At 39.7% G+C, this 27,409-nt stretch overlaps 2 protein-coding genes across 13 annotated transcripts in view; one reads left to right on the top strand and one right to left on the bottom strand.

Moving 5' to 3' along the window:
* Nucleotides 1-27,409, bottom strand: part of ANLN (anillin, actin binding protein) — a 174,811-nt gene that overhangs the window by 95,471 nt on the left and 51,931 nt on the right. The gene's annotated exons all lie outside the window — the stretch shown is intronic.
* MATCAP2 (microtubule associated tyrosine carboxypeptidase 2) overlaps nt 1-27,409 on the top strand; it is a 78,540-nt gene that overhangs the window by 26,702 nt on the left and 24,429 nt on the right. For 4 of the 10 annotated variants that reach the window (XR_009494233.1, XM_059885874.1, XM_005205481.5 and 1 more), the window contains exons 2-3: nt 6,117-6,820; nt 27,093-27,236. Coding sequence is in view for 9 of the 10 variants with exons in the window: in XM_005205481.5 (XP_005205538.2) it covers nt 6,117-6,820; nt 27,093-27,236 (848 nt within the window). In the remaining variant the exon portion in view is untranslated. The other 6 variants (XM_059885878.1, XM_059885879.1, XM_059885875.1 and 3 more) reach the window with 6 other exon arrangements.

Here is a 27,409-nt window from a genome sequence, read left to right on the forward strand (position 1 = left end):
TAGCAGAAAGGATTTAGAAAAGGTTTTATAGGCAGACGTGGTCTGATAGGAATTCAAATAAGAGAATTTAAGACAAACTGGAACACTTGGTCAGTTAATTGAATGTGAAAGCTCTTAAAGGGTTCAGCTGAATTCTCCTCAAGTGTTTCTCTTCACATTGCTCTCTTCCTTCTCTGAATTCTACATTATTATCTGTACCTTTTGTTTTTCATATTTAAGCTTATACTACCTCATGCTGCTGCTGCTGCTGCTAGTCGCTTCAGTCGTGTCTGACTCTGTGCGACCCCGTAGACGGCAACCCACCAGGCTCCCCCGTCCCTGGGATTCTCCAGGCAAGAACACTGGAGTGGGTTGCCATTTCCTTCTCCAATGCATGAGAGTGAAAAGAGAAAGTGAAGTCGCTCAGTCGTGTCCGACTCCTAGCGACCCCATGGACTGCAGCCTTCCAGGCTCCTCCATCCATGGGATTTTCCAGGCAAGAGTACTGGAGTGGGGTGCCATTGCCTTCTTTGAACTACCTCATATTAGTACTCAAATCTTCATAGAACTGCCTTACCTTCAGAGCCATATTGGAGGCTATGCGAAGACAAGAACGATGTAATTATACAGATGTTTTTCAGATTCATGTACCTATTAGCAATACTCCTGTATTTGTGGAATGAAAGAGTGCACTCTGCTCTCCTCTTTCACCTTCATCAAGAGGCTCTTTAATTCCTCTTTGCTTTCTGCTATTAAGGTGGTGTCATCTGCATATCTGAGGTTGTTGATATTTCTCCCTGCAGTCTGTATTCCAGCTTGTGATTCATCCAGCCCACCATTTTGCGTGATATACTCCGCATACAAGTTAAATAAGCAGGGAGACAATACATAGCCTTATTGTACTCCTTTCCCATATTGGAACCAGTCAGTTGTTCCATGTAAGATTCTAACAATTGCTTCTTGACCCACGTATAGGTTTCTCAGGAAATAGCTAAGGTGGTCTGGTATTCCAGTCTCTAAGAATTTTCCAGTTTGTTGTGATCTACGCAGTCAAAAGTTTTAGTGTAGTCAATGAAGGAGATGTTTTTCTGAAATTCCCTTGCTTTCTCCATGATCCAACGAGTGTTGGCAATTTGATCTCTCATTCCTCTGCCTCTTTGAAACCCAGCATGTACATCTGGAAGCTTTTGGTATAAGTGCTGCTTAAGGCTTCCCTAGTGGCTCAGTTCTTTGGAAGGAACGATGCTAAAGCTGAAACTCCAGTACTTTGGCCACCTCATGCGAAGAGTTGACTCACTGGAAAAGACCCTGATGCTGGGAGGGATTGGGGGCAGGAGGAGAAGGGGACGACAGAGGATGAGATGGCTGGATGGCATCACCGACTCGATGGACTGAGTTTGAGTGAACTCCGGGAGTTGGTGATGGACAGAGAGGCCTGGCGTGCTGCAATTCATGGGGTTGCAAAGAGTCAGACACGACTGAGCGACTGAACTGAACTGAACTGAGTGGCTCAGTTGGTAAAGAATCCTCCTGCAATGTGGGAGACCTGGGTTCGATCCCTGGGTTGGGAAGATCCCCTGTAGAAGGGCATGGCAACCCACTCCAGTATTCTTGCCTGGAGAATCCCCATGGACAGAGGTGCCTGGTGGGCTGCAGTCTATGGGGGTCAGAAAGAGTCAGATATGATTGAGTGACTAAGCACACAGCACAAGCCTAGCTTGAAGGATTTTGAGCATAACCTTACTAGCATGTGAAATGAGTGCAATTGTATGGTAGTTTGAACATTCTTTGGCATTGCCCTTTTTTGGGATTGGAATGAAAACTGACCTTTTCCAGTCCTGTGGCCACTGCTCAGTTTTTTGAATTTGCTGACATATTGTATACAACACTTTAATAGCATCATCTTTTAGGGTTTTAAATAACTCAGCTGAAATTCCATCATCTTTGTTAGCAGTAACGCTTCCTAAGGCCCACTTGACTTCATACTCTAGGATGTCTGGCTCTAGGTGAGTGACCATAACATTGTGGTTATCTGGGTCATTAAAACCCTATAGTTCTGTGTATTCTGGCTGCCTCTTCTTAATCTTTTCTGATAGGGGCTTACTGTTTATGTTCTTTATCATGCCTATCCTTGATTGCTTGTACTCAATATGCCAGCAAATTTGGAAAACTCAGCAGTGGCCACAGGACTGGGAAAGGTCAGTTTTTATTCCAATCCCAAAGAAAGGCAATGCCAAAGAATACTCAAATTATTGCACAATTGCACTCATCTCACACGCTAGTAAAGTAATGCTCAAAATTCTCCAAGCCAGGCTTCAGCAATACACAAACTGTGAACTTCCAGATGTTCAAGCTGGTTTTAGAAAAGGCAGAGGAACCAGAGATCAAATTGCCAACATCTGCTGGATCATCGAAAAGGCAAGAGTTCCATAAAAACATCTCTTTCTGCTTTATTGACTATGCCAAAGCCTTTGACTGTGTGGATCACAATAAACTGTGGAAAATTCTTCAAGAGATGGGAATACCAGACCACCTGACCTGCCTCTTGAGAAATTTGTATGCAGGTCAGGAAGCAACAGTTAGAACTGGACATGGAACAACAGACTGGTTCCAAATAGGAAAAGGAGTACGTCAAGGCTGTATATTGTCACCCTGCTTATTTAACTTCTATGCAGAGTACACCATGAAAAATGCTGGGCTGGAAGAAGCACAAGCTGGAATCAAGATTGCTGGGAGAAATATCAATAACCTCAGATATGAGGTTATGGCAGAAAGTGAAGAGGAACTAAAAAAGCCTCTTGATGAAGGTGAAAGAGGAGAGTGAAAAAGTTGGCTTAAAACTCAACATTCAGAAAACAAAGATCATGGCATCCGGTCCCATCACTTCATGGGAAATAGATGGGGAAACAGTGGAAACAGTGTCAGACTTTATTTTGGGGGGCTCCACTATCACTGCAGATGGTGACTGCAGCCATGAAATTAAAAGACACTTACTCCTTGGAAGGAAAGTTATGACCAACCTAGATAGCATATTCAAAAGCAGAGACATTACTTTGTCAACAAAGGTCCGTCTAGTCAAGGCAACAGTTTTTCCAGTGGTCATGTATGGATGAGAGAGTTGGACTGTGAAGAAAGCTGAGTGCCGAAGAATTGATGCTTTTGAGCTGTGGTGTTGGAGAAGACTCTTGAGAGTCCCTTGGACTACAAGGAGATCCAACCAGTCCATTCTGAAGGAGATCAGCCCTGGGATTTCTTTGGAAGGAATGATGCTAAAGCTGAAACTCCAGTACTTTGGCCACCTCATGCGAAGAGTTGACTCCTTGGAAAAGACACTGATGCTGGGAGGGATTGCGGGCAGGAGGAGAAGGGGACAACAGAGGATGAGATGGCTGGATGGCATCACTGACTCGATGGATGTGAGTCTGAATGAACTCCAGGAGTTGGTGATGGACAGGAAGGCCTGGTGTGCTGTGATTCATGGAGTCGTAAAGAGTCGGACACGACTGAGCGACTGAACTGAACTGATCCTTGATTGAAATGTTCCCTTGATATCTCCAATTTTCTTGAGATTTCTAGTCTTTCCCATTCTATTGTTTTCCTTCTTTCTTTGCATTTTTCATTTAAGAAGTCCTTCTTATCACTCCTTGCTATTCTCTGGAACTCTGCATTGAGTTGGATATATCTTTTCCTTTCTCCCTTGCCTTTCACGTCTCTTCTTTCCTCAGCCTCCTCAGACAATCACCTTGCCTTCTTTCATTACTTTGTCTTCAGGATGGTTTTGGTCACCACCTTCTGTACAATGTTATGAACCTCCGTCCATAGTTCTTCAGGTACTCTGTCCACCACATCTAATCCCTTGAATCTATTTGTCACATCCACTGCATAATCATAAGGGCTTTGATTAGGTCATACCTGAATGGCCTAGTGGGTTTCCCTACTTTCTTCAATATAAGCCTGAATTTTGCAATAAGGAGCTCATGATCTGAGCCACAGTCAGCTTCCGGTCTTGTTTTTGCTGACTGTGTAGAGCATCTCCATCTTTGGCTGCAAAGAATATAATCAATCTGATTTCAGTATTTCCCATTTGGTGATTTCGATGTGCAGAGTTATCTCTTGGGTTGTTCTCTTGACAGAACTGTTAGCCTTTGCCCTGCTTCATTTTGTACTCCCAAGTCCAATAACTTGCCTGTTATTCCAGGTATCTTTTGACTTCCTACTTTTGCATTCCAGTCCCCTGTGGTGAAAATGATACCGTTTTTGGTGTTAACTCTATAAGGTGTTGTAGGTCTTTATAGAAGTAGTCAACTTCAGCTTCTTCGGCATTAGTGGTTGGGGCATAGACTTGGATTACTGTGATGTTGAATGGTTTGCCCAGGAAATGAACTGAGATCATGCTGTCATTTTTGAGATTGCACCCAAGTACTGCATTTTGGACTCTTATTGACTTTGCGGGCTACTCCATTTCTTCTAAGGGATTCTTGCCCACAGTAGTAAATATAATAGTCACCTGAATTAAATTCTCCCGTCATCCATTTTAGTTCATTGACTCCTAAGATGCCAGTGTTCAGTCTTGACATCTCCTGCTTGATCACGTCCAATTTACCTTAATTCATGGACCTTACATTTCATGTTCCTATGCAGCATTATTTATAGTATTGGACATTATTTTCACCACCAGACACAACCACAGCTGAGTATTGTTCCTGTTTTGGCCCAGCCACTACATTCTTACTGGCTTTTTTTTTTGCCCTCAGCTCTTCCCTAGTAGCATATTGAACACCTTCCAACCTGGGGTGCTCATCTTCCAGTTTTGTATCTTTTTGCCTTTTCATACTGTCCATGAAGTTCTCCAGGCAAAAATACTGGAGTGGGTTGCCATTTTCTCCTCCAGTGGACCACATTTCGTCAGAACTCTTCACTACGACTTGTCTGTTTTGGGTGGCCCTGCATAGCATGGCTCATAGCTTCAGTGAGCTGTGCAAGCCCTTTTGCCACAGCAAGGCTGTGATCCATGGAGGAGAAAGGCAAAACTGACCTCTCCGTGTATGAGATATCGTACATAGTGGGCTTCCCTGGTGGCGCTAGTGATAAAGAATCCTCTGCCAATGCAGGGTAGACGTAAGAGACACAGGTTCAATCCCTGGGTCAGGAAGGTCCCCTAAAGGAGGGCACAGCAACCTACTCCAGTATTCTTGCCTGGAAAATCCCATGGATAGAGGAGCCTGGCAGGCTGCAGTCCATGTGGTTGCACAGAGTTGGACATGACTGAAGCGACTTACCTTGCATGCACATCCTATGTAGTAATTATGTTTTTAAAAGACTTGGCAAGAAAAAATTTGATTTTGTTTAATGTTAACCTGTGTTGTATAGTTGCTAAGTCATGTCCATCTCTTTGCGACTCCATGGACTGCAGCCTGCCAGGCTCCTCTGTCCATGGGATTTCCCAGGCAAGAATACTGGAGTGGATTGCCATTTCCTTCTTCGAGGGGATCTTCCAGATGCAGGGATCGAACCCACGCCTCCTGCATTGCAGATGGATTCTTTACTGCTGAGCCACCAGGGAAGTCCTACCTTAACCTATATTTAGAAATTAAGAAAAGAAACTAATATTCAGTGATATTACTAAAACATGCTTGAATGTATACTTATTTATTTAATTTAAAATGTTTTTGATATAGATAAGAGAGTATTGTCCTTCTTTTACTGTGGCTATCTTTATATATAGTGTCAGATTTCAAGATTCTATTGGCTTTGAAAGTGTCTTGGATTTTACTTTGATATTGATAATACCATTAAAGTATATCCTTTCTATGAAATCTACATGCTTTGGTAGAATTGAGTATTCAGATTATTTGTATATTATTATCTCATATCTATAATAAACTTTGATCATCTAAATGGTTTGACGCTAAGGATTTTTACAGCTAATTTGTTGTATATACATTCTTATAAAAGTGACCATGTCTAGCCTGACCAAAATTTAATAATATATTATTTTAATATTTAAAATGTGTTTTCCAAAGATTGTTGCAAAATTATAAAAGTTTAAAGACCCTTCAGAATGCTTTTTATATAATAAGCAATTTGCTTCATCTGGCATCTTTGTTATTTCTTTTGTTTTGATTTTATTAACACAGAAAAGCTTCACTGGCCTGAGCAAGAGCTTGCTAAGAAGTCCATTCTAAATGCAGAAGCGTCCTTGATCATTGACAGCAAAAGAAGCATTTCACATTTATCTCCTGCAATACTGAAGGACATTTTCACAACTGGAACCAGTAGTTACAATGTCTTACTACAAAGCAAAGAGGAGAAAAAGCATCATTCACAAAAACAGCCTTCCTCCACCGGCTCCAAAAGATGTAGAAAACCCAGCAAATCTCCTAGCTCTTCGCGTAGTAAAGATCGCAAGATGAAAGCCCCAGTGCCTGTGATGAGCAGTAGTACTTGGTACTGCCTAGAAAGGCAGCCTGCTGTGTTTGTCACTGGGTCAGTGTCAAGTCCTGTAAAGTTTACGCATGATATCTCTGTTACAGGAAACCCCATAGTACTGCCACCTAAACCCAAAAATGAAAGAAAAGTGAAGCGACACCTTTTCTCCACACTGCCAAAGCCAAAGCCAAAGCCACAGCCTCTGCTGTCGAGAAGTTTTGAAAAAGGAGATGATTTTTCTGGAAAGAAATTTTGTATACTGACTGCTATAAAGCCCACCAACTTGGAGAAAGAAAAACTGAGGTTCTTCAAGTCCGACTACACCTACAATCCTCAGTTTGAGTATGCTAATCCCTCTCTGCCAAGCGTATTGGCCAAGCACAGCAATGCATCTGATCGATTTCTTAAGCAGGTAAAATGCTGCTTCCGTCGTGTGATTTCACTTTATGTAGTGAAAACAATTATTTGCCGTCATTTAAAAAGCCAAAAAAGTTCTAAAATACTCCAATTATTTATAGTTATCTCCCATCTAGGATACATAAATATGTGACAAGAAATCTCTAGGTGAGTGTCAACCCATATTTAAATTACTTCGCTCTAATCAAAATTTATAAAGAATCTACTATGTAAACATTGTGTCAGGAAGCAACTATATTAGGAAAAAGCTTCAGATTCTGACTCTAAGGTTTCATTTGGGATTTACAGACTTGTGGCCCTTTCATAAATCCACATACAAGTGTTTGTGTTTTCTTTTTGATTTTGAATGCGTTAGATGGAGCATGCATATTTCTGGTTCTCCCTGTTGTATTACATTCACAGCTTGCTTAGGCCCCAAATGGCATTTTGGGGACTGAGGCTTGAAACTTGCCAAAGTACTTTTTAATGCTTTACTGAAATTTTTAACAATCATCAAATAACTATTTCAGTATTCACTTAAAAAAGAAAATAATGGAATTTTTAAAACTACCTTCAGGGTTCACAAATCATGATGCAGATGATAATAAAAGCATCTCTTTCCAATTGCTCAATTTAGATATTTAGCACATAGTTTTGTGTGTTAAGGTCTTATGAACTTCAAAATCTGCTTAAGTTTTTGAGGAGAAATTGGCTGATATTTACCTTCAGGGCATAGAGCTAAGATCTTAAAAGCAGACTACATTTGGTTAAATTAACTTTGTATAGGGTTTTTATAATGCATTAGGTTCAACTTGGCTTCATTACTGGTTGAAAATCTGTAGGCTCCGTGAAGCCGCGTGATTCCATTTATCTTTAGCGGATGCCCTGTTTTAGCATTTTGCTGCAGTGCAAGTTCTTTGGACTTGTGGCCAGCAAATTTTTTTATTGTTTGTTATAGATTATATGAAATCTGACCAGTCTTTTAAAGCTTTTTCTTTTAGTTGCTCAGGAAAGTGCACCACCCCCCTGCCTTTTTAATTGGAGTATAGTTGATTTACAGTATTGTTTCAGGTGTACAGAAAAGTACATCTGTTATACATGAATCCACTCTCTTCTAGATTCTTTTCCCATATAGGTTATTATAGAGTACTGAGCAGAGATCGCTGTGCTATGCAGTAGGTCTTTATTAGTTATCTGTTTTATATACAGTGGTGTGTATTACATTCCCTTAAAATTGACAGTAATATAAAAATGCTATTTGTGGTTTTTCCCCCTTAATGCTAAAAGAGATGGCTGAGATTTCTTTATCAGTATTCTTTAATTTGGAGTCTTACTGCAAGCCCTACCAGTTGGTAAAGGGATTTCCCACCATTAGGTCAAAATGAATGCTCTTTCATGCCCTTGGATGGGAGTTAGGAAGCATCAGCAGCTCCAAAGATTGACAATTGACAGTGGTTGGTTTCTGGCCCTACAATCTTTATTTTAGCCCAATTTCAACTTTTTATGCTTGGGTCATTTGAGACTTCTAAATAGGACCAGCAATCCTAGCTGGCTGGTATTAAATACTTCAAATGCCACCGTTTGGGAGAATGATCACAACAAAAGCCAAATGTACTTCAAACCACTTTAATCAAATAAAGGAGATTCATCAGAACAGGGCCTCCATAAAATATGCTTAAGTTCCTACTTAGCATCTGAATGAATTCTGACATGATATATCCTTCCCCTTCCCAGCTGTGAAGTTAAAGCATCAGCTTCAGGGCTAGTTTCAGGACTTAGAATTGTGCTCCTCAGAGGGGTCAGGATGGCCAACTAGCCCACTGGTCTCTGGCCTCCACCCTTGAGGCCTTGCCAACCCATAGCTGGTAGTCTTGTAAGTATCATCATCTGGATCTTTCCAAGGCAGGCAATCTGTATTGTTGTTGGACAGTGACTGTGGTCCTTTTTAGTGCACAGATTGGCAGAGCAATAGTAAATGCAGGCCAGATACACCTACCATAGTGGAACCAAGGTCGTGCCCAGGTTCGATTCGTTCCTAATTGGTTGCGCTGTCAATGTCAAGGAGTTCCAGGACTCAAGTTTTTTTCTAGTCTAGGCAGTAGCTTCCTCAGGAGGTCCTCAGGCCCTTTAGGTAGTTCAGAGCATCTAGCATGGGCTGCAGGACTTGAAAATAACTCCACGTGGAGCCTGCTGAACCCTGCTTAGCCTCTTGCTGGCAGCCATTGTGAGTCTTAGCTCCTCTCAGCTACTCAACCCTTGGGGTCAGAAGCTGAGAATGTCTGTTTTCTGAGGTTGTGGACCTTTGCAGGAAAGAGCGCAGTACTTCCTGGTGCTGAAGAAGGGATCTGGGATGAGAAAATGCTGAAAACTATGCAGGGTCAGGTGTCTCCTCATCAGTGAATCAGAAGTAAAGCCTTAGTGGCACATTTGAGCAGTGACCTGGCAGCCAGTACATTCTACCTTACTTCTTTGTGGCTGACTATCCTGGAAAACCTAGGTATCAAATCCATAATGGCTTCAGAGCCAGCGTGTTGTTGAACAAGATGGGAAGGGTCTTCAGGGCAGTGATAGGAATCCTTGGCAGTATTTCCAGCAGTCAAATGAAAATTATATGTTTTTATGAAAGCCAGTGGGTAGCGTAAGTCACTGATTTTCCACTCTAACTGGAATCATATCTCATTGTAGATCATGGCTAGTATCCTGCTAGCTGGAAGCCCTGATTGGTCGAGTGATAGTTAATAACATAGGCAAAATAAGTTAACTTTTGTTTGGCTTGTAAATTAAAGTTTGAATTATGTTCTTGTTAGTAAAGCTGGAGCAGTGGGGATCATCAGTGATTGGAAAATGGGGGGAGAAGGAAGGCTTTGGGGTGTTGGGGAAAGACCCTGGGCTGAGGCTACCCCGCTGGCTGTCAAGGAAGGAATGGTAAAGATATGTACGAGGAGTTAAGAGAACAGGCCTGAGACTACCATCCTTAGAAAGCCTTGGTTGCAAGATTAATTGGAGCCTAGTGTCTGGGAACTTGACTGTTGAACAGTTTCCTATACTGAAATAAACTTTCCCTAAGTGATAAGAGGAGCTTGCCATGCCTCATTGTACAAACAGTATGTTTTATGGAATACCTCTTTTCCTTTCAGGAGCCTGGAATTTTAGATTTGCTAGGCATAGGGGTACTTATGTGACTAGCCTATGATAAAAAATCTTGGGCATTGAGTGTGTGATCAGTTTCATCAGTAGACCAGTCTTTACATGTTCTTTACAACTCAGTTGCTGGAGAAGTTAATTGCATCCTATGACTTCATTGTGAAAGGATTCTTTTGAGGCTACTTCTGGTTTCCTACAGACTTTACAGGATATAAGAAATGGGGTTAGGATATAAGAAATGGGCTTGGGTTAATTTTTTTTTTTTTTAGGGCATTTACATTCAGATTTTAGAAAAAGAAGAATACAAAACTCAATACTAAAAAAAAAAATCTCAGTATTGCCCAAGTAAAACATCTCTGTGGGTTATAGTCATTGTCAGTTTGAGACTCCTGGTGAGTTAATAAGGTCTGGCTTCTTACAGCTTTGTAAAGGACCATTGTATGGCACAGTTTCAGGGGATGCTATTTACAAGCTGAGCTTGGGCTCACCTGTGAAAGAGTGATTATTAGTTGCTGCTTTTTGGAAGCTTTAAGATGAGTGTTTACCTTCTGCTGTTTTGGCACCCATCCCCATCTTCCAGCTACAGCTGCAGTCTCAACTCCATAATGCATCGTCATTTAGTGCCTTGGAAAGAATAGCAAGGTTAAACCTGGGTGCCTAGACTGTAAACTGAGTAAATTGAAAGAAGCAAGTACGGAGTGCCCCAAGGCGGTCATAGCATTGTAGATGACTGACTTCTCTCCCTATGCCCCTTGGCTCTGCCAGGGAAAAAGCAGAAACATCCATTCCAGCTCCCACATGCGTGTGTGCTAAGTCGCTTCAGTTGTGTCTGACTTGTCATGGCCCTAAGGACTGTAGTTCGCCAGGCTCCTCTGTCCATGGGATTCTGCAGCTCCCACAATATATACCTTTTATCTGTTGACCACTGTCCTAATTGCATTTCTTCTGTTTCCTTTCTATACACAACTGAGAATTGACAAGAGGGTTAAAATAAAATTTAAGTTATTTTCAATTGAAACAAAATAATTGAACTTTCAAAATGTCTTCAGTGAAGTAGTAATTGTTTTCCTATTCCTAAGGCATTACATTTTTCAAAATAATTGTTATTTGCAAATACAATCAATTTTTGATTATCCATATTAATGGAAGGAAACATTGGTATGGATTGGCTAAAATGGCAAGATTATTCCCTGCTCCCTCCTTCTTGAATAGTTCTCATCAAGGCAGTCATCTTAACTTTCCTGCTGTGATGGTGCTACATTAGCCATAGTAAGTAGAAAACACAGCAACAGAAAAAGCCACAAACAGTTGTTATTTGCAAATACAATTGGTTTTTGATTATCCATATTAGTGGAAGTGGAGGTTGTAGAAGGAAATGATGTTTAACATCCACCATCTAAGTGAAAATAATCCCCTGAAGTGATTTATAAAGAAGAAAACTCTTTGAAACCTTCAATTTGGTTCCAGGGATCTTACCTTTTAACCTCTGGAGGAGAAGACGCAGTTAGGAAAGATGGGGTGGGGGATTAAGTATGGCACCCCACTCCAGTACCCTTGCCTGGAAAATCCCATGGACGGAGGAGCCCGGTAGGCTGCAGTCCATGGGGTCTCGAAGAGTCGGACACGACTGAGCGACTTCCCTTTCACTTTTCACTTTCACGCATTGGAGAAGGAAATAGCAACCCACTCCAGTGTTCTTGCCTGGAGAATCCCAGGGACGGTGGAGCCTGGTGGGCTGCCGTCTATGGGGTCGCACAGAGTCGGACAGGACTGAAGCGACTTAGCAGCAGCAGCAGCAGCAGTATGAATGAAGAACAGATGGTAAGGACTTGTAATTACTAGAAGAAATGTGTAGATATATTTGTAAAAAAATGATGTAAAAAACATACAGTAAAATGTCTTTTTTCATCTTAGCATGTCAGAGCACTCCATAAATGTTAATCTTTTCAGTATTTTGAAACATAACCCTCTTAGCCAATAGTGAAATGGATCTTATAGCTATTTATAAGAATCACTGTCTTAAGTAAGAGGTTTATTAGACATATAAATGTAATTAAGAAATTGAAGGATTGCCTTCTTTAAAAAAGTATTCTTTGACTTATTGATTTTTAGGACTCTTGCTCTATAGGAGAGAGGTAGACCCGATCTCTCAAGTTTTTCTTGTACACTGTGGTGCAAAATGTTTCTGTTTCTAATTTTTGCACCCATACTATATACTCATGTAAACATTGCAATGTCTGCTTCATTTTCCTCATGTATATATTGAGGGGAATAGACTCAGTGATCCTTGAGAGCCCTTTCTAGGACCACACACCTAAGTTCCAGCCCACAAAATACTATGGCTAATCACTTAAAGATTCAATTTCATGTCATTATGTATTCAGTTGTGTCATGCGTTTTGTTAAAATGTTTAACTATCTTTCCACATCATGTGTTAATCACAGAAAAGCTCAGCTTCTGCCTGCTGTTAACTGAAGATTCTTTTACTTCAGATATCAGTGCTTTATTAACTCAACCCATAACTGGCAAATATTTTGGTTTGCTGAAATTAACTTTACAAGTAAGTGGGATTTGTTTTTCTGCAAAACCTAGTGGAAAAAACCATTTCAGTGCAGTTCTTTCTACAATGTGTGTTCAGCTTGACAATTCTAAAGAATGCTTTTTAAACTAAGGTTACTGAGAAAGTAGCCTAACAGCAGAAATGGGAAGAGAATAACCAAGGAAATCAGGGTGTGAGCAAATCTATATTTTATATTAAATTCATGTGAATTTTACATTAAACTTCACAATGTAGCTTTAATATAGGAAAATGTAAATACCTTACTGACTGGCAACCATGTTTACATGAGTATGTAGTATGGGGGCAAAAATTTTAAATGTGAGAACCTGAAACTTAGTAGGAAGGTATTATACTTAACATTATTGGATTGTAAAATTAGCTCTTGTCACCAGAAGTCCAGCAGCATCTTGAGGGGAAAGCACAGACAAGGCACCTTCTGGAAAGGAGAGTAGTCATCAAGAAAGGAACTGTATACCTCAGAGCAGACAGGGGTTCCAACAGCTTGGAGACTGAGTACAAAGTCATAGTATTACCAAGTGCAGGCATATTGTCTTAGTAGTGATAAAACATTAAGAGTGACATAAACTTGAATTCTTATAAAAAGCTGTGTCCACGAGTGAAACAGTACCAGTTGAGAAAGCGAGCTGCAAGAAAGTTGATTTTTTAAAGGTATTTGATGTCTCTCAAAAAGACCTCTTCCATCATAACCATATTATTTAAGAGTTAGGATATTACTTGGTATTAATATATTCTACATCTGCTTAACTGGAAAAAAAAAAAAAGCTGTTCTGCTTATGTAATTAGAGTATCCTAAATGTATTTCTTGAAGTAAATGAAAGTTAATGGTCTATGCTATCAAAGGTAGCTTGATAGAGTTATCATAAAATCTCAGAGGTATTTAGAGAAAAGAATTCTGACTTTTATCCTGCATTGGAATAACATAATGCTTAACATTCTGTGGCATAGCACTGCATTTTCATTTATAGAGTTCAAATATTCAAAGTAAGTATCTCGATCGACCAACTTCATTATGAAGTGAAGTGAAAGTTGCTCAGTCGTGTCCGACTCTTTGCAACTCCACCCCATGGACTATACAGTCCATGGAATTCTCTAGGCCAGAATACTGGAGTGGGTAGCCTTTCCCTTCTCCAGGGGATCTTCCCAACCCAGAGATCAGACCCAGGTCTCCTGCATTGCAGGCAGATTCTTTACCGGCTGAGCCACAAGGGAAGCCCAAGAATACTGGGGTAGGTAGCCTATTCATTCTCCAGTTCACTTCCCAACCCAGGAATCAAACTGGGGTCTCCTGCATTGCAGGCGGATCCTTTACCAACTGAGCTATCAAGGAAGCCCAACTTCATTATGCTAGGAAATAAATTCTGATTTTTTTTCTTCCTGGTTAGCAGACTTTATACAGCTAGGGTCACATGTGTAGGATCTGAGCAGGGATCATAAATGATTGCAGGGAGTTGTCTGGGCACTGCAGGCAACTGGAAACCAGATAGCAGTTGGGCTACAGTTTGGGTCTAGTGTATCATATCCTCAGAAATTGTAAGAGAAGATAGATAACTTGAATTTTATACAAAGTCTTCCAATTTGTAAATGTTGACAACTAATTTAAAGAAAAAAACAAGTTGTTCAAACCAATGAAAACCCGTTTGTGGGCCACAGTCATCCCTTGGGTTGCCAGTTTGCCACCTCCGATTGACCAGATCTATTATACATAAGCTTTGTTTTGAGGCCAGTGATAGTGTAACATAAAGATTTTTAAATGTGGTCCTCAGGAAATGCCTTGCTTTTGGAGTTTATAGTGAAAATGGAATAGGTAATTTATTGTTAGATTAAAATGCATGCATAATACATAAAATCACATTGTGTTCTAAAACAAGTGTTCGTTTTCCTTTTTTGGTAGAAATAACACCATTGGAAATCAAATACCTTCACTGATGATAATATGTCTTGATATAAAATTTCTTTGAGGCCATGTTTTAATTGTACTAGTATTAAGGTATTTTGTGTTGGTAGACCTCAAGTTGTCCAGACAATAAGGGGGAGGGAAAAGCAAGCCTTCTTTAAACTATACTTCTCCTTAGGTGACAGTTTTTTGCTGAGCAAATCACAAGCCTTTTTCCAGATTCATTAAAGTGAAAAGATTAGAGTTTAGTACCTCTCATAGTAGTTTTGTGTATTAGATTGGAGACGTAAGGTCATTTCTTAACCTAATATCAAGGAAGATTTTCTTACAGAGACGGAAACACCCCAATCAGATTGTGTGTCCTTGGAAGAAGGTATGACCTTGATGACTCATTGAAACAACACTTCATTGATGTGCCTTTGAAAACTTGCCTAACCTGCAATCTCAGATTCTTATCTTAACAAATTCTTTTCTCCAAAACAGCTTGAATATCTACTTCTTCCTTGTAGGTAGTGAAAGAAGAGTTTGCAGTACTAATTTGTACTGTTTACAAATATCTTCTCTTGGTAGCATTTACCCTCTCACTCTCCCACTTAACATTGTATACATCCAAACTACCCTTAACCCTGAAGGCAGAAGGGGCAGAAGGGGATTGAGGGGAAGGCTGTAGGTGACGGTTTTCTTTGTCCTCTATGTTCTTTCACTCATTCCTTCATTTAAGGCAGACTCAGTGTCTCGGATCTATTTCCGGGATTCTGCATATGTAGAATATAATTTATCGAAACATTTTTCTTTGTTAAACTGCGACCAGATTATAATAAAATCTGTTTTACAGAAAACTGAGTTATTGGCAAATGCAGTTTCTCTTGCTCTCCACACTACTGTCAGTGTCTAAGTGTCAAATCTGATTGTGTCACTTTCCTTCCTGCAAAACTTTAGAGCTCCTCATAATTCAGGATAAAGTCCAAAACTTTTAACATGGCCTGCAGGTCTTTCATGTTTCCTGATCTAGCTCATGCTTAGGTTTCCAAAGTCAACGCTATACTCCCACAGCACCTTGTGCAGATTGTCTGTCATGAAATGTATCACTCTGTTATCATCCTTAAGTTTCTTTTTTTACCTTGACCACAAGACTAACCTCTTTTATAAAAGTGTGTTTTATTTATTTCAGCTGTTCCCAGAATCTGACAGAGATTGAAAATCTCAAAATCAAAATCCCATTTAGATTGAAAATCTCATTTAGATTGAAAATCTCGTTTAGTTCCTGGCACTAAATAAATGAGTTTCCTGGTGCCTGTCTAGCCTAAAAGCTCTGTATTTCACTTTCGTTGCTTTGTGTATGCTTTTGACAATATTCTCCCCCTTTACCTGGAATATCGTCTGTTTCCTCTAGGGCCCCACTTTAGTTTACCTTCCTGTGTTTTCACAAAATTTTATTCATACATCCAACAGAGTATTATTAAACTATGTAAATTTCAGTATAATCTCTGTCAGTCTAATGGTCAGGCTTGGAATTAGATTCTAAAAGATTGTAAAATATAAACATAAAAGCAGGGATTGGCAGAAAGAAAGTAACCTTAAAGATGAATGAATACAAGATGTTATTAATGGTATGCTAGAACTTCAATGAAATACTCTACAAACAGTAGATCCAAATTTGTGACTCGGGGTCAAGTTCATTGGGCACGTATGTTTCTTTGCGGGGACAGCTTAGTGTTTTTAAAAACATTGGTATATAAGGATGCTCTTCTATTTCCTCTGTTGTTCAGTCTCTAAGCTGTGTCCTATTCTTTTGGGGCCTCATTGATTGTAGCCTGCCAGGCCCCTCTGTCCATGGAATTTCCCAGGCAAGAATACTGGAGTGGGTTGCCATTTCCTCCCCCAGGAAATCTTCTAGACCCAGGGATCAAACCCACGTCAGCAGACAGATTCTTGACTACTTAGCCACCTGGGAAACCCACAGTCATTTGGGAAATAGATTACAAAACAAGTTCTCTTTCTCTTTCTCTCCCTCCCCTCTTCTGCTCTCTGTGTCTATCTCTAATTTCATCCTCACGCCAACCCTATTAGGTAAGTAGGGCAGAGATTTTCATCTCCATTTTGCTATTGAAGAAACTAAACCTGAAAGGTGAAATGACAGACCTAGGATCACGCAGTCAGTAAAAGGCAGGGCACCAGCATAAAACCAGATCTTTTGACTTCTAGTCTTTGCACAGTGTCATCAAGGCTTATATTGTGTTAGTGTCCCTGTTGTATATAGCTTTTCATTGAGTGACAGCTGCATTTGAAAAGGGAAATAGGTTTTTAGCACATGACTGTTTAAGTGGCTTTTGACTGATGGTGAGATTTCCAAATTGCTAAACAGCAACAGAATCAGAAAGTAAACCAAAAGTAGGTCATTCAACAGAGTGTTGAGATTTTTCAGAAAGTTTGCTGTATCATACAAGATAGTGCTGTAAGTTTTGTACAGAGATTTTTCATTTTCTGAATTAGTGGTTTAAATATTATACTGTGCTGTTTGATTACTATTTGTTTTTTAAATGATGGCTTTATGAAGATATAATTGACATGCCATGTAGTTAATCCATCTAAAGTGTACAGTTAAGTGATTGTCAGTATGCTTAGGATTATGTAGTCATTATCACTATCAAATTTGAGAACATTTTATCACCTGAAAAAGGAAACCCTGTACTCATTAGAAGTGACTCACCATTTCTTGCCAACACTCTCACCCCCACCCAGCCTTAGACAACCATCAATCTATTTTTCTTTTTATGGATTTAACTGTTCCAGACATTTCAGATAAATGAGTCATACAATATATGGTTCATTTTGACTGGCTTCATTTACTTAGCATGTTTAGCATGTTTTCAAGATTAATCTATATCATAGCATGTTTCAGTACTTTTTATTATTGGATAATACTCCATATATATATTACATTGTATTAGTCCATTCATCAGTTGATAGATATTTAGATTGTTTCCACTTTTTGGCTGTTATGAACAACGCTGCTATGAACATTTGTGTCCAGATTTTTGGTGAACATGTTCTTGGTCATCTTGGGTATATACCTAGTATTAATAGTAGATTATATGGTAGTTGGTCATATGGTAGGAGATCAGAGATCATATATAATGGGTCATATGGGAACTCTGTGTCTAACCTTTTAAGGAAAACTTTTCCAAAATGACTGCACCATTTTACATTCCCACCAACAGTATATGAGTTTCAGTTTCTCCACATCATCATCAACTCTTTTCTTTGTTTTTTGTCAACTTGTTTTTATTTTTACAGCTATTCTAGTGGGTGTGAAGTGATATATCATTGTAGTTTTAATTTGTATTTCTCTGATGACTAATGGTGTTGAGCATCTTTTCATGAGCTTATTGGTCATTTGTATATCTTCTTTGGATAACTGTGTTTGTATCTTTTGCCCATTTTTTAACTGGATTATTTGTATTTTTATTATTGAGTTATAGGAATTCTTACTATATTTTAGATATGTCACTTTTCAGATACGAAATTTGTAAACTTTTCTCCCATTCTGTGCGTTGTCTTTCTGCTTTCTTGATGGTGACCTTTGAAGCATAAAAGCTTTTAATTTGGATGAAGTCCAACTTACCTGTTTTGTTCGTTGATGTTTTGGTGTCATATCTAAGAAACCACTGCCTAATACAAGGTCATGAAGTGTGTGCCTGTGCTTTCTTCTAAGAGTTTTGTGTGTAGCTCTAACATTTATGTCTTTGATACATTTGGAGTTAATTTTTGTATGTACATTTGGAGAAGGAGATGGCAGCCCACTCCACTGTTCTTGCCTGGAGAATCCCAGGGACGGGGGAGCCTGGTGGCTGCCGTCTATGGGGTCACACAGAGTCGGACACGACTGAAGCGATTTAGCAGCAGCAGCAGCAGGGGTCCGATTTTATTCTTTTATTTATATGCAGTTATCCCAGCACCATTTCTTGAAACTCCTGGTCCTTCCTCTCTCTCCCTTCTTCCCCCTTGGCAAGCCCAAGTCTGTTTTCTCTGAGTCTGTTTCTCTTCTATAGATAGGTTCATTTGTGCTACATTTTAGATTCCACATATAAGTGATATCATGTAATATGGGGCTTTCCACATGGCTCAATGGTAAAGAACCTGCGACTGCCTGCAATGCAGGCGACGTGGGTTCAGTCTCTGGGTCAGGAAGATCCCCTGGAGAAGGAAATGGCAACCCACTCCAGTATTCTTGCCTGAGAAATCCCATGGACAGAGGAGCCTGGCAGGCTGTAGTCCATGGGGCCAGAGAGTCAGACATAACTTAGCGACTAAACCACTACCACCATATGCTATTTGTCTTTCTCTTTCTGACTTACTTCACTTAGTATGATAATCTAGTTGTTTCCATGTTGCTACAAATGACATTATTATTCTTTTTTATGCCCCAGTAGTATTCCATTGTATATATGTACCACACCATCTTTATCCATTCATCTGTTGATGGACATTTAGGTTGTTTCCATATTTTGGCTATTGTGAACCGTGCTGCTATGAACATAGGGGTGCATGTATCTTTTTGTATTATAGTTTTGTCCAGTTATATTCCCAGGAGTGGGATTGCTGGATCATGTGGTAATTCTATTTTTAGTTTTCTGAGGAACCTCCATACTTCTTTCCTCGGGGGCTGAACCAACTTACATTCCCACCAACAGCATAGGAGGGTTCCCTTTTCTTCATACCCTCTCTAACATTTGTTATTTGTAGACTTTTAAAAGATGACCATTCTGACCAGTGTGAGGTGGTACCTCATTGTAGTTTTGATTTGCTTTTCTCTAATAAGTAGTGGTGTTGAGCATCTTTTTATGTGCCTGCTGTGCCATCTGTATGTCTTCTTTGGGGAAATGTCTATTAAGGTCATCTGCCCATTTTTCGATTGGGTTTTTGTTGAGTTGTATGAGATATTATTTATATATCTTAAGATTACAACTTTGTTGCATCATTTGCAAATTTTTCTTCCATAAGTTATCTTTTCATTTTTTAAAAAATGGTTTTCTTTACTGTGCAAAAGCTTGTAAGTTTGAGTATGTCCCATTTGTTTATTTTTGCTTTTGTTTCAATTTCCTTGGGAGACTAACCTAAGAAAATATTGGTATGATTTATGTCAGAGAACGTCTTGCCTAGTTTTTATGTGGAGTCCTTAGGGTTTTCTATTTATGGTATCATGTCATCTGCATATAGTGACAATTTTATCTTTTCCTTTCCAATTTGGATACCTTTTCCTGCATTTTCTTGTCCGATTGCTGCTAGGACCTCCAATACTATGTTGAACGGAAGTGGTGAGAGTGGGCATCCTTAACTTGTTCCAGATTTTAGTGGGAAGACTTTTAGCTTTTCACTGTTGAGTATTATATTATCTGTGGGTTTGTCATAAATGACTTTATTATGTTGAGATATGTTCCCTTTGTTCCTGCTTTGGTAAGAGTTTTTAATCATAAATGGATGTTGAATTTTGTTAAGTTCTTTTTCTACATCTATTGAGATACATGTGTTTTTTGACTTTTGTTAACGTGGTATAACGTGGTTGATTTTGTGTATGCTGAACCATCCTTGTGAATTGGGGATGAATCCCACTTGGTCATGGTGTGTGATCTTTTTTTATGTGTTGTTGGGATTTGGTTGCTAATATTTTGTTGAGAAGTTTTGCATCTATATTTATTGAAGATACTGGCTTGTAATTTTCTTTTTTGGTGGTGTTTTTGGTCTTGGTTTAGGGTGATGGTGGCCTCATAGAATGTCTTTGGGACTGTTCCCTCCACTTCAGTCTTTTGGAAGAGTTTGAGAAGAACTGGTATTAGTTCTTCTTTGTATGATTGGTAGACTTCATCTGTGAAGTCATCTGGTCCTGGACTTTGATTTGTAGGAATCATTTTTTTTTTTTTATGATTACAGATTCTATTTCACGTCTAGTGATCCATCTCTTCAAATTATCTTTTTCTTGATTCAGTTTTCACAGGCTGTACATTTCTAGAAAGTTGTCCATTTCTTCTAGGTTGTCAAATTTGTTGACATGTAATTGTTCAGAGTATTCTTTTATGGTTTTTTGTATTTCTGTAGTATCACTCAAGATTTCTCCTTTTTCATTTTTTATTTTGTTTGGGTACTCTCTCATTTCTTCTTGGTGAACCTGGCTAGAGGTTAATTTTGTTTACCCTTTTAAAGAATCAGCTCTTGTTTTTGTTTTTCTATTGTTTTTCTATTGTTTTTAAAATCTATTTTATTTCCTTCCTAATATTTATTTTTTAAAATTTTATTTATTTTGGCTGTGCTGGGTCTTCATTGCCACTCAGGCTTTTCTCTGGTTGTGGCAGGTGGGGCCTGCACTGTGCGTGGGCTTCTCATTGTGGTGGCTTCTTTTGTTGTAGAGCACAGGCTCTGCAGAGTGTGGGCTTCAGGAATTGAGGCATGTGGGCTCAACAATTGCAGTTCCCAGGTTCTGGAGCACAGGTTCAATAGTTGTGATGCACGGGCTTAGCTCCAAGGCATGTGGGATCTCCTCAGACTAGGAATTGAACTCACATCTCCCACATTGGCAGGAAGACTCTTCACCACTGAGCCACCAGGGAGTGTGAAGACAGTGAAAGTGTCAGTTGCTCAGTCATGTCAAGTTGCCTTGGTTTTCCAGTGCAAGGGCTACCTGAATGATAAGGATTTTCTAGGAAGGAGGGGTTATCATTATTATCATTGTTATTAAAAGCTCATTATCCCCTCCCTTTAGAATTTTGAAAGAAAGTGTTAGTCATGTCCAACTCTTTGTGACCTCATGGACTGTAGCCCACCAGGCTCCTCTGTCCATGAGATTCTCCAGACGAGGATACTGGAGCAGGTTGCCATTCCTTTCTCCGGGGGATCCTCCTGACCCAGGGAACAAATCTGGGTATCCCGCATCGAAGGCAGATTCTTTACTATCTGAGCCACCAGGGAAGCCCTCCCTAATCTTGATTATTTCCTTCCTTCTGCTGACTCTAGGTTTTGTATATTTGTCTTTTTCTTTTACGTGCCAGGTTAGGTTGTTTCCTTGAGATTTTTTCTTGTTTTTTGATGAAGGTCTGTTGTACTTTTAAATTTCGTAAAAGTTGTTTTGGTAGTGGTCCACCTCAGGGGGGGTCTTGCATAGATTCTGTTGGAAGGAGCTTGGTCAGTTAGCTGTGCAGTGGAGGCACCTTCTGTAAAAGGCCTGCCATAGCATTATAGTCAAGGGAGAAGGACCACAGCTGAACCAGTTATACAGGAATTGTTCACTCCTTCTTCCATATACTGAGTATATTCAGTACACAGAAAGCACAGTCACTCAGTCATGTCCAACTCTCTGTGACCCCATGGACTGTAGACCACCAGGCTCCTCTGTCCAGGGCATTTTCCAGGCAAGAATACTGGAGTGGGTTGCCATTTCCTACTTCAGGGGGATCTTCCCAACCCAGGGATCAAAACCACGTCTCCAGGGTCACCGACATTTGCAGGCAGATTCTTTAACCCGCTGAGCCACAGAATATATTAAAAGTACTGAATATTCAATATGCTGAAGGGAAATGGGGGACAGATGGGGAGGACTCAAATCACTGATTATGCCTTCCTTTCCTAGTGAAAGTTCTTTAGGTCCCAGACCAGGCCCTGCCTAGGGGAGGTGAAAAATCTTTAATTAGATATATGATTTATGTTTTAAATTGGTTAAATTAACTTGAACTTTTTTTCTTTTAATACTTGAATGTTATTGGAAGTTAAAGAAATGGTAGAGATATATTTGAAGATAGGAAAGGGATATTCTGAATGGCAAACTGAAAGTGATGATTGGGGAATTCCCTGATGTTTGTTTGAATCTCCCACCAAATAATATTGGGAGATGTAGTTTTCTGATTAACTTAAATGATATTAATGGAGAAGAGAGATTTTATTAACCATGTGAGGGTGTATGAAAGTTTGATTCCCAAAGTGGTATAGATATTGATTCTCTGAGCTCTAGGGGGAAAGGATGAACTTTCTTTTATTTCCTATTTTAAAAAATAAAAACTTGTGGTGAGGTGTGGATCAAAGGGTACCAAAATTCAGTTATAAACTTGGAATAAGTCCTGGGCATCTAAAATACAGCATAATGATTATAGGTAATAATAATATATTTTATACTTGAAATTTGCTAAGATCTTATGTTCCCACTGCATATGTGAGGTGATGGATTTGTAAATTAATTTGATTGTACTATTCATTCCACAGTGTGTGTGTATATATATATTGTCATCACATTGTATACCTTAAACACATCATTGTACAATTCCTAAAATGACATAGAAAATGTCATTTTCCTATGACATTTTTCATAGGAAAATGATTTTTTCCTATGCATATTGTAAACAATTTAAACAACTCCTGTAAAGTGCAAACAAACATCAGTGTAGCACATTACCCTTTCCCAAAGATGAACATCATATCGTGTAGCGTTTGGGTGTATCCTTCCAGGCTTCTTTGTGCCTTTTAAAATTGCTTATTGCCTTTTCTTTTTTCCAAAGTTGAAATCATACTTGTAAAATCTTTGTGGCCTGTAGGAGGTTGCATGCTGCTGCTGCTGCTGCTGCTAAGTCGCTTCAGTCGTGTCCGACTCTGTGCGACCCCATAGACGGCAGCCCACCAGGCTTCCCCGTCCCTGGGATTCTCCAGGCAAGAACACTGGAGTGGGTTGCCATTTCCTCCTCCAATGCAAGAAAATGAAAAGTGAAAGTGAAGTCACTCAGTCGTGTCTGGCTCTTAGCGACCCCATGGACTGCAGCCTATCAGGCTCCTCCGTCCATGGGATTTTCCAGGCAAGAGTACTGGAGTGGGGTGCCATCGCCTTCTCCTAGGAGGTTGCATAATGAAGCAGAAATTGTTGTCACACAGAAATACTCACTGATGAAGTAACCACTGAACACTGCTGACTTGTCTCTTAAAACTTGAATTTATTCACCTGTCCAACCACTGTCTCTCTATGTTGGAGTCTAATGCAAATGGATTGGGAAGTCAGTGAAGGATATTAGAAATCTGTGTGATCATTGACAAAGGTGTCTAGGTTGGACCAGTTGAAAATTAATAAAAAAAAAAAATTCTAGAGATGACCACAGGATGGGCACTTCAGTGAAGAATGATTGAATATGACATATTAAGCTAAGCTTTTGGGACCATCTGTGTAGCTCCCATGTAGGGTTGCTACCATGCTGGTGCATGTAAGTCATGCAGTGAAAGAAAAAATGTGCTATTGTATGTCATTTTGATAGAAAAATTACATCCCTTCTCCAAAAAGCTCCCACTATTTTTATTCTTTCTTTGATGTATGTAATAGTTGATAGGAACAAGGTTTCCCCAGTGTTGTTAAACTGCCAATATAATTTTTTAATCTTATATTTGTTAGAGTACGTTTTCAGGATAAATTTTCAATCAAATCTTTGTTCCCAATTATGAATATAAATGCATACTTACTATGAATGTGAATTCTTAGTTCAGTTCAGTCACTCAGTCGTGTCTGACTCTTTACAACCCCATGAATCGCAGCACTCCAGGTCTCCCTGTCCATCACCAACTCCCAGAGTTCACTCAAACTCATGTCCATCGAGTCAGTGATGTCGTCCAGCCATCTCATCCTCTGTCGTCCCCTTCTCCTCCTGCCCCCAATCCCTCCCAGCATCAGAGTCTTTTCCAATGAGTCAACTCTTCACATGAGGTGGCCAAAGTATTGGAGTTTCAGCTTCAGCATCAGTCCTTCCAATGAACACCCAGGACTGGTCTCCTTTAGGATGGACTGGTTGGATCTCCTTGCAGTCCAAGGGACTCTCAAGAGTCTTCTCCAACACCACAGTTCAAAAGCATCAATTCTTCGGTGCTCAGCTTTCTTCACAGTCCAACTCTCACACCCATACATGACCACTGGAAAAACCATAACCTTGACTAGACCGAATTCTTAGTAGCCTTCTATTAAGTACCATTTGTTGGTGATAACTAGGATCACCTGTATTTAAGTTTTTCCAAATTCTCTAGACTGTTTTATATCTGCTATAATAGTAACCAGATAATAACATTTTCCTACTGAGTAAGCATATACTAGAAAAGCTAATTTTTCCTAAATTAAGTAGATACTTTTAAAAACTTATAAGCACAAATTATAATAAAAATTTTCTTTAGCTTTTGTTTAGGTCTAAATATAAGTCCAATATAGAAGTACCACTTCTGTATCTTATGTAATTAAGGCAACATTTCTCACTTTCTTCTAACACTGGTATATTGATGATTAGTGACCTTTAGGAGCTTCCCTTATAGCTCAGTCAGTAAAGAATCTGCCTGCAATGCAGGATACCCGGGTTTGATTCCTAGGTCGGGAAGATCCCCTGGAGAAGGAAATGGCAACCCACTCCAGTATTCTTGCCTGGAGAATCCCATGGACAGAGGAGCCTGGCAGCTACAGTCCATGGGGTCACAAGAGTCGGACTCGACTTAGCGACTTAACTACTAACTACTACTCCTACTAGTGACCTTAGACCAGTGTATGCAAATACCTTAGCTAATCTAGCGCCGAAGAACTGATGCTTTTGAACTGTGGTGCTGGAGAAGACTCTTGAGAGTCCCTTGGACTACAAGGAGATCCAACCAGTCCATTCTGAAGGAGATCAGCCCTGGGATTTCTTTGGAAGGAATGATGCTAAAGCTGAAACTCCAGTACTTTGGCCACCTCATGCGAAGAGTTGACTCATTGGAGAAGACTCTGATGCTGGGAGGGATTGGGGGCAGGAGGAGAAGAGGACGACAGAGGATGAGATGTCTGGATGGCATCACTGACTCGATGGACGTGAGTCTGAGTGAACTCCGGGAGTTGGTGATGGACAGGGAGGCCTGGCTGCGATACGTGGGGTCGCAAAGAGTCGGACACGACTGAGCAACTGAACTGAACTGAATCTGCTAAAATGGGCTTTTAATTATGTGCTAATTTGTTCTTTTAATTATCCTGGTTATCAGATAAGTAAATTAGCCTCTGGGTTATTTGCTGTGTTCCCATTCTCTGAGACCCTTCTAGCTTTCTACTGTGCTGGTGAATCACCTGGGAAATGTTAAAATGCAGATTCTGATTCAGTATGCACGCATCTTGGAGGCAGGCAAAATTCTGAAGTTGAAACCAGTTTCCAGGACAATTCAATGCTTCTGGCTTTTGGACCAAGGTTTTCCCAGGTGGCACAGTGGTAAAGAATTCTGCCCACTCCAGTACTCTTGCCTGGCAAATCCCATGGACGGAGGAGCCTGGTAGGCTGCAGTCCATGGGGTCGCTAGGAGTCGGACATGACTGAGCGACTTCACTTTCACTTTTCACTTTCATGCATTGGAGAAGGAAATGGCAACCCACTCCAGTGTGCTTGCCTGGAGAATCCCAGGGACGGGGGAGCCTGGTGGGCTGCCGTCTATGGGGTCGCACAGAGTCGGACACAACTGAAGCGACTTAGCAGCAGCAGCAGTGGGGATATATATGTTTACTTATAACTTGTAGTGCCTGAGCTTTACTGTACTTTTTGTGTTGAGCCTGTCATCTACAGTGGTGATATTTATAAAGAATGATGACATAATGGTGGTGATTACAATGCTGATGTAATAATTGACATGTATTGACTACTTGTATCTGCCACTGTGCTTTACAGAGGCTGGTAGTTTTTCTCAACAGAACCATGAAGTAGACATTATTGTAGTTATCCTCATTTACTAATGAGGAGGCTTAGTAATAAGTAACTTGCTCAGAGTCACACAGCCAGAAGGTGGCAGAGCCAGGATATCAACTCAGGTAGTGTGACTCTAGAGGTTGTACTTTTCATCTCTTTACTAGTCTGATGACAGCTAGAAATTTTAGACTTAATATAACAGGTGTCTGAATTTTCTAGCTTCTGTCACCATTCATATAAGATATATATGTGAATTTTCTAGATTTTTTTTTTCCAGAAGATCTTTCAATAGCATTTTCTATTCTTATGTTTACCTTTTTGGTGGCTTTCCCATAGATGCTCATCATCTGTGATTTTTTACGAATTTTCTTACTTTTCTTAGTCTTTCTGTATATTTCTGTTTGCAGAAAAAGATCTCAACGTTCATATTCTTTTCATGTGAAAATTTATGAAGAATGAAAAGTAGATAGTACCCTGCCCTGAATGATAGATACAAAGTATTTTTAGTAATGTTGAGACTGTGTTTTCTGTCAAAGGAGAACATCAAGTTCTATAGGATCATCATAGAAGAGTGGTTTATTCTTTTGTGTGTTCTTAAAAATTGGAAATATTTTTTTCTTTATCCAAGTGGTAATTATATACTAGTGATTAGTCTGGAAACATACCTTCTGAGTTCTGCAAAACCACCAGATGTCTCAGAGAAGCCAAGAGAAACTAAGAACTCAGCCTGTTAGATACTGACAGGTGTGTAGTGCTTGAGCCCCTTTATCCCATGCTAAGAAGTATGTACATAAGTGTTTTGTAAAAACTTGTGAAAATGAGTGAATACTCTTTAGGATTAGAAAAATGTGCTTAGCTACAATTTAATTTGTAAATCAGTAAACACAGAACAGGTCATGATAAGCATATAGCTCAGTACTCACATCAGAGTAATCGGAGACAATTTACTTTATCTCTGTTTCTTTTACAGTCCATCAATATTATGGAACTGACTTTACAAAAGTATGGAAGTTATGAAAAATTTGAACAGGCCACCGGTGGTAGCCTGCTATCTAAAACTCGAATCTGGAGTCATGTTAGGAAGTACATGATGAAAGAAGGCTGCATGGGTGAGGTATGAAATCATGAGTGAACATGATGAGTTGACTGAACATTGTAACTCTCAGTGAGTGCTACGTGTTTTTTCTTTTTTTTTTCCTGCGGGTTATGTTTTCCCAACATTATTTTACTCATTAAATAAGTCATCTAGATTTCTAATTAAATATAAGTTTAAGTTTTTGTTGCATT

This window comes from Bos taurus, chromosome 4, assembly GCF_002263795.3.
Source record: "Bos taurus isolate L1 Dominette 01449 registration number 42190680 breed Hereford chromosome 4, ARS-UCD2.0, whole genome shotgun sequence".
NCBI lineage: Eukaryota > Metazoa > Chordata > Mammalia > Artiodactyla > Bovidae > Bos > Bos taurus.